The 8273-nt window shown below is 44.3% G+C and overlaps 1 protein-coding gene across 1 annotated transcript; it reads right to left on the bottom strand.

Moving 5' to 3' along the window:
* Positions 1 to 1191: 1191 nt before the first annotated feature.
* Positions 1192 to 8043, bottom strand: LOC311129573 (60 kDa heat shock protein, mitochondrial-like). Its single transcript, XM_084161911.1, has 10 exons — positions 7935 to 8043; positions 5962 to 6137; positions 5343 to 5678; positions 5000 to 5189; positions 4665 to 4833; positions 4116 to 4215; positions 3383 to 3628; positions 2662 to 2836; positions 2338 to 2516; positions 1192 to 2029 (listed from the first exon to the last, which is right to left on the bottom strand). The coding sequence occupies exons 2-10, from the start codon at positions 6133 to 6135 to the stop codon at positions 1868 to 1870; spliced, it is 1731 nt and encodes a 576-aa protein (XP_084018037.1). The 5' UTR covers positions 6136 to 6137; positions 7935 to 8043; the 3' UTR covers positions 1192 to 1867.
* Between the last annotated feature and the right edge of the window lie 230 nt (positions 8044 to 8273).

Below are 8273 nucleotides of genomic sequence, written 5' to 3'. Positions count from 1 at the left end.
AGTTATGGGAGTTGGTTATGACTCCTGCTGGACAAATACAGAACCACATGCACAAGAGGAAACAATTGTCCTAAGGACAGAAATGCTGTAACAAAATACCATAACGACATATGGCCCTTTTTGAGCCAAGATACTGATACTACATATTTAACAGGACAGCACATAGACTAGGGCTCTCCAACCCTGTTCCTAGAGAGCTACCCTCATGTACATTTTTACTCCAACACCAGTTGTAACTAACCTGATTTATCAACTAGCTAATTATTAGAATCAGGTGCGCTAGATAAGGGTTGGAGTGAGAACCTACAGGACGGTAGTACTCCAGGAACAGGGTTGGCGAGCCCTGACATGGACGATCACCATTGACGTAGTTAATTATTTAGTTCAGGGCTGCCCAACCTTCTTCCTGGAGATCTACCGTCCTGTGGGTTCAGACCAACCCTAATTTAACACACCCGATTCTACTTATTAGCTGCTCAACAAGACCTTAACTAGTTGAATCAGATATGCTAAATTAGGGTTGGACTGAACCTACAGGACAATAGATCTCCAGGAAGAGGGTTGGGCAGCCCTGATTGTTTTCTGTCAGAATTCCAGTTCAGTATGTCTGGCATCGTACTTTGAAATCAGCAGATATTCTGAAGTTTTGTTAATAGAAAAGCACAATACTCTTCTTCCTTCAGAACATTTGATTTTATTAAATAACTGTCTACATTGTACAAAACACGAATGATCACGGTTGGTTGTTTGCAAAGAAATAATGTACTGGAGGAAAAAGTGTATCATTGTGAAGTAGCACAGCGTAACACTTCTTAAAACACACGGTAGTTTGTAGCACCGATAGAACACAGTAAATACATGTAGGCTAAACATCAATGAGCAGTAAGTACAAATCCAGTCATGAGGACATCAATGGGTTTCACATTAACTTGTGACTTGGACCTTCACTGGCCCAAACTGCTGTAACTAGTCCAACCAACCCAAGCCGTCAACCTCTAACTGCCCCCTCCCTCTGCTAGAAAGACATTCAGCTATTTTAATGCACATTAGCAGTCCACTCCGCTAAATTACTAGTAAACGAGGCACTCTTATCCAATCATAAAGGTCGTGTTTCTTAGTATAAGGTATATAGAATTCATCTTTCAGTTCTAGAATATTTGAGTATTGAAATCAGACACACCAAAAGAAAGCTCATGCTCAGCAAGAATTATTTTATTTGTATTAACTCAACTGAAAAGGTTAGTTCCTCCCAACATTACGTGGGTGAAACAGGACAAAACGGATTAAAAAAAACAAATTAACAATGTTACGACAAATTGACAGTGGCATTTCTGCCCAAGTTTCCTTTCTCCAGCAAACCCCCATATATATATATACACTGTGTTATATCTGCCTTATCTTTAACTTCAGGAAGTTACAGTAGTACAAACACTTCCATTTGATAGAATTATCAATACCAGCATTGCATTCGCATCTTTCATAATCGACAGTGAATATTCTGCATGTTGCTGATGGATGATGAGACGGCCATGTTTGTGAGGTAAACTGGGGGGGGGGGGGGGGGCATCATCGGGGCAGACTGGGGTTTATCAGAGCCTCAGTCAGATGAGTAGAGGGACGGAGAGAGGCTGAGCAAGGACAGGCTGGTCTGGTCATTCAGAGGGGGAGAGAGGCTGAGCGAGGACAGGCTGGTCTGGTCTTCCAGAGGGTGGAGGGGAGACAATCAGCAGAAATAGTGTGGTTCATCCATTTGCAGCTCCAACAAAACTCACGGCCAGTCAGTTTGGGCAAGTCTGGGGGTTGGAGGAACAATTTGCCCCCGAGCCCCACGCTGCCATTAAGTCTGTACAGCGCTTTGAGGTGGGCCTTAGAACATGCCACCACCCATTCCTCCCATGCCTCCCATTCCACCCATGCCTCCTGGCGTGCCACCCTCTTTCTCATCCTTGGGCAGCTCTGTGACCACACACTCAGCGGTGGAGAGCAGGGATGCAACACCTGCAGCATCCATTAGTGCAGTCCTCACCACCTGTAGGGGGAGACAGACTCAGTCCTTGTTGTAATACTGACATACACCAGGAGGGAGCAAGAGCACTTTAGTATCAGCCATTTTCTGTCTACGCAACTTCAGTCTAGCCAAAGCATACACCGTAATGCAAGTAGAAAACCTTATTGCAGCAATTAATTAATCTTGTATGAATTCAAATTCATTTAACTTTGCCAACATTAGTGCTGTACATTTCCCATCACTATAAAATGAACCAGTCTTCATATTTTTGGTATGCTGGGTGAATGACAGCGAAATGACAGTGTAGTGCCGAGCTGAAGCATGCATACCTTGGTGGGGTCGATGATACCCTTCTCTACCATGTTGACGTACTCTCCCTCCATGGCATCATAGCCGATCTCCCCCGCGGCCTGAAGGATCTTCTCTACCACTAGAGAGCCCTCCACACCAGCGTTCTTAGCAATTGTCATGGCTGGCACACGCAGGGCTCGTCTGATGATGTCAATTCCTATAGAGAGGAAGCGATATACCAAGTTAAGCTACAATACTTATCTGCCCAAAAGGAAAATGGAACATATCCCGCCACTCCCATGTGACCAGATGAAAACCTTTTGGCATGTTAGGTAAAGATCAAGAATAGGAACTCTACTTACCAATCTTCTGGTCAGCGTTGATGGGCACAAGGGCATCCAGTGCAGGGATTGAGCGCAGCAGGGCACAGCCACCCCCGGGCACGATGCCCTCCTCCACAGCGGCCCTGGTGGCATTCAGGGCGTCGGTCACACGGTCCTTCTTCTCATTCACCTCCACATCACTCGTTCCTCCCACCTGAAACAAAACAGTCAGTGGGTGACACTTTCTCTTTCATGCATGGTGGATACAGAAGCAAATGTAAATCCTATCTCAGAGTAGGAATCTCCTAATGTCAACTCATCCTACCTTATTTATTTTTGTATTTTTGCTCCATACACAAAGCTTATACATATAAACAACTTAGACGCACAAACTACATTTCATCTGCCCAGACCGACATGCATTATTGTTTGCCACTTGGCCTTAAATTGTTTCCATTTATTTTTCCCAGTCGCCCATGCCACAAATCATTAGATTTTTCCATTGTGTTAATGATGGCGGATTGACTGATTTCCAAGTTTTTAGTATACGTTTTATCAAAATGAGTGATGAAGTGAATCGCCAGCCCATTGGGTATAGTCTAGGTTTATTTCATAAGGCTGGACAAAACTTTGACAATATTCAGGGACATTAAAAAGGACTAAACAAATGTAATGAAATCATACTGCCATCTATCCCTTTTCTTAAGATCTCCCTCTTCAATCATGTCCCCCTCCATACAGCCCCCCCTTCTCCTCTGACCTTGAGCACAGCCACTCCGTCAGACAGCTTGGCCAGCCTCTCGCTGAGCTTCTCCTTCTCGTAGTCGCTGGTGGTGTTCTCCAGCTGCTCAGCGATCTGAGCCTGCCTCTTCTCGATGGACGCCGTGTCTCCCTTCCCCTTCAGCAGCATGGTGTCGTCCTTGGTCACTGACACCTCGCCCACCTGGCCAAAGTCATGGGCCTGGATGTCCTCCAGGGCAATGCCCACCGCCTCGTCACCAAACACCTGAGGAAGAGCGAGGAGGGATCTCAGTAAAGGAAGGGCAGGATTCGAACAGGTAGTCATTGGCCTTGATAGAATATTTCAAAATGGCGTCCATCTTTCAAGAGAGGGATGGAGGGTGCACTTTACCATGATTAGAACAGGGCCATTCCGTCCCGAGCTAAACCCTTAACCATGGGATAAGCAAGACTATGCAACATTTCTAGTCATTGATTGGTGAATCACACCAGTGCAGAAGTGTCTGAAACCAAGCGTCCCTGCCTGCCGTGGGATGCTGACAGACAGGGATAGTAGGAGACATGTTTCTGTGTGCAGGGGGAACGACAGAACAGCACTGAACAAGCTGTACTGTAACTTATCCTGCTTTCCCCTAGTCCTTTTCCCAAGTAGTGATTGACTGATAGAAGTATGGGTGGTTACAGTGTAAAGTGTTCTTACAGTAGAAATGGATTGATGTCCGTATAGGGTGATTAGTGTAAAGTGTGCTTACAGTGCCACCGGTGGCGACGGCAATGTCGTGCAGCTGGGCCTTCCTGTTGTCTCCAAAGCCTGGGGCCTTGACTGCCACCACCTGTAGTCCCACCTTCAGCCTAAAGACAGAGTAGAGGTTAATATAACACACTCAAACTGACACCACCCAGCATCTACACATAGAAAGAGGGCAGGAATAACAACATTGTCTTCAGCTTTATTTTGAGGTTGACTCTTCAGTTATAAATAAATACCCAGAGCTGAATGATGTTGGAGTTATATATCAGTGTAGGCATGTGAGCTGGTTGTGTCCCATTGGCCCAGGTGCTCAGTCAGTGTTGGAAAGGTCCTTAAAACAGGTCCTTAACCTCAAGGGTGTTTACTGGTTAAATAAAGGACAGACTGGCCTGTTGAGGACAAGGGCCTCTATTCACAAAAAGTCTGAGCAGGATTGCTTATCTAGGATCATGTCCCTCTGTGCATAGAATTATGATCTAAAATCCCAAACTGATCCCAGATCAGAACTGCTACTCTGAGACACAGGGTGCTAAAGGAACAAGGAACTGACCTGTTGAGAACCAGGGTGCTGAGGGCCTCTCCGTCCACGTCCTCGGCCACGATGACCAGAGGTTTGCGGTGCTGGTTGGCCAATTCCAGGGCAGGGACGATGCTCTGGACAGTAGAGATCTTCTTCTCACTCAGCAACACATAGGCATCCTGGAACTCACACTTCTGGCCTGAGGGGCAGAGATGAGGGAGAAAGGTCATGTAAAAGCTCCAAAATGGCCATATGTGGAGCACCAAGATCATAAAAATCCATTATATCTGTAGAGTATCTTTTCATCTTAAAGCCCCAAAATAGCTGGGCTTGGTGGTGGGGTCATGGCAGAGACGGGACCTTACCTTTGGCTGAGTTGATGAAGTAAGGGGAGATGTATCCTCGGTCGAACTTCAGCCCCTCAATGATCTCCAGCTCATCATGCAGGGTTTTGCCATCCTTGACAGTGATGACTCCCTTGCGGCCCACTTTCTTCATGGCATTGGAGATGATGGTGCCGATCTCCACGTCTCCATTAGCAGAGATGGTGGCCACCTAGCAGACAGAACACAGATCATTGAAAACTTGACATTCACCATCAAAAAGGATATAATATAAATATTGCATCCATCGCTATTAAATCATTATTTGAATTTATGAGAATATTGACTTATTTGATCAATCCATATTCTTAACACAATTGGTTACCTGGGCAATCTCCTCAGGTGTGGTGACTGGCTTAGACATTCTCTTCAGCTCAGCAATGACGGTCTCCACAGCCAGCATGACGCCCCGGCGGATCTCCACAGGGTTAGCTCCTTTACTGATGGTGTCAAAGCCCTCCTTGGCGATGGCTCTGGCCAGCACAGTGGCGGTGGTGGTGCCATCTCCTGCTTCCTCGTTAGTATTGTTGGCCACATCCTGGACCAGCTTGGCACCGATGTTCTGGTACTTGCACTTCAGGTCGATGGCCTTGGCTACAGTGACGCCGTCCTTGGTCACCTTGGGGCTGCCCCAGCTCTGCTCAATGATGACTGTACGACCCTGCAGGGATGCGGCAAAGGATACAGCTCAAAACACTTGTAACACTTGTGTTCAGTTGTTCCTGGCCGAACCGGCACCTGGAACAAGACACACCGTGGTGCACAGGGTTCTTTGGGCATAAATAAGATTCAAATAAAAAGTGGAACAATAATTAATTGGTTATACTTAGCAATTTCATACATCCCACAAAATCTGGGTGAAATTTAAATCTTACAGAATTGTATATATTTTATTTGGCACCCCAATACCAGAAGGTGTAGTCATAGCAACGCCCTCCTCCTACCTTGGGTCCCATGGTGACGGCGACAGCATCAGCCAGCAGATCCACTCCCTTCAGCATCATGGCCCGAGCATCGGCTCCAAACTTGACGTCCTTGGCATAGGCTCGGGTGAGGTGGGGGGCCAGGGCCCTGCAGACTGGCCTCATCTGTCTCATCACTGTGGGTAGACGCAGCATCTCTGGAGGGGTGGGGGGCCGATAAAGAAAAAAATTGAAATGACATAGGGCCCACAATTACCAATCATTCATTCAGTCACAGAGCAGCCAATGCACTTTATTTAATACATCATAGTCAACTCAAATAACATGTGTCTTGTATCAACAGCTGTTGGCTCTCTTGTCTTCATTTTAATATACAGTTAAATTGTTGGTAATATCTCAAAGTAGCAAACAAGAGTCCATATTTGCCCTGTAACAAATGAACCTTCTGGATCATTCCTAAGACACCTTCTACCCCCTCCCCCGGCCCATATGTCACATAATGACAATGTCTGGAAGTGACAAAACAAGCTATACAGTACAACCTATTGGCCGTTCATGGTACAGCAAGAATTAATAAATGAATGATGGTATACCCATGATGAAATACCCCTGAAAATCTCAAGGACAAAAAGGACATGAGCAAGACCACAAGCAAATGTGTTTGAAGTCGCTCTGGATAAGAGAGTCTGCTAAATGACGAAAATGTAAATCTCGCAGAAAGAAAGAAAATATCAATCTTATTTAGTAGATCATGATAGTCTCAAAGGGAACACGTCAAAAGGACGGAATCTGAATAAACTGTCACAGTAGTCTATCATAAATTAGCCTACATGTTGGCAGAATTTATTGGTCTATGTAACCCAAATCAAGGGCTGAGGACAACATTATGCACATTTCTCAAGGTCCTGAGAACAAGTAGCATAAAGAGGGTACTTTAGCGACCTGATTCCATTTCCAGCACGCTATTGCACTGGGTTGTGCATCTCTGATTACAAATTAATAATCTGAGACGTTCATTTGGAATCGTTAATTATTTCTGTGATGGTGCGTTTGCTGAAATTTGCTACATCGTGACTGATAAATGTCTCGAACCGGTCTTCTCCTGATTCTCCCCACGTGTGCTCAGGTCATGCGTCACAAGGTCAAAATCGCACAGCCTACGGCGTTTGCGCAGTAAATGCCTTACCTCAATGAATGAACTACTGAAGGAATTAAAAGTGTACTTGTACTAAAAATGCCCAGCACAAGCATTATTTGTCAAATAAAGTTACATACGACAAACATTTATATTGCAGCCCCGAGGTAGCCATTTACTAGCTATTCCAAATTGATTTTGGATAGGCATTTAGAAAAAAGGATGTTGACACAAGACTGGGACTGCGTTCATGTTTCACGCCTGTATGTAGTTTTATATAATTCTGACTGAGAAAAATGCAGATTGAGTGAACTTTCTTTTTTTCTAGATAGGTTTAGTAATCTTTTGGAATTAGGCCTAGTTGTGATGGTGACCAAATATATTTTAGGGATAGTTAGCATGTCATGATGACATGAGTCAACGTTAACGTAAATTTTTTAGCCATCTATCATTATTGAATTAAGAATAGAGCAGATGACAATATCTAAATGAACGTGAAAACAATTAACATTAGCTATGCAAGAACCAATGCATTAACTAACTAGCTCAAATCAAAAGCTGTAATATTAGCTAGCTAGCTACCAATTCAACTTACCAAATAGATCGACTTATGGAAAGTACTGGAGTAATGACAGACAAGTAGCGTTGCAATAATGACCAGTGCCTGATATTCAGGGCCATTAGGATGTAAATTACCATTACCAACTAGCATGGCTACTTATTTGACTGTCCTTGCTGGAGAGGCTTGAAAATACTAACGATGCTAGCAAAAGCATGACGATTGAGACAGTTAATTATGCTGTTTAGATTGATGCGCATCAAGCTCTACAAAGATTTATAAAGACATAATAGTACTTACTTGTTGTTTGAATGATTTTAGGGTGGCACAATTTGGTCGTCTGAAGAAGACGGAATGATATAGCGTAGAGAAGAACGGCCAGAGGTGTGGTGCAATCGAACTTCAGAGAGACAGCGCTGCACATGGCCTTTTGCATCCGGGTTATTTACTGGTCCGCCCCAAAACATGCATAGTAGAAATATAAATTAAATTTGCTGAAATTGGGTGAAGTTTTGTATCATATGTATTTTATTTTAAATGAATGGGCTATCTATGTGCATGCATAAGGTAAATGCTTTTTATTTGGTGAGTTTATAGTGTAAAAAAATGCACTTGTCACTGTAATGCTCGTTCCTGGGC

The sequence above is a fragment of the Coregonus lavaretus genome (assembly GCF_964263955.1).
Source record: "Coregonus lavaretus genome assembly, chromosome: 5".
NCBI classification, from domain to species: Eukaryota; Metazoa; Chordata; class Actinopteri; order Salmoniformes; family Salmonidae; genus Coregonus; species Coregonus lavaretus.
This window is presented reverse-complemented; position numbering and strand designations above follow the sequence as displayed.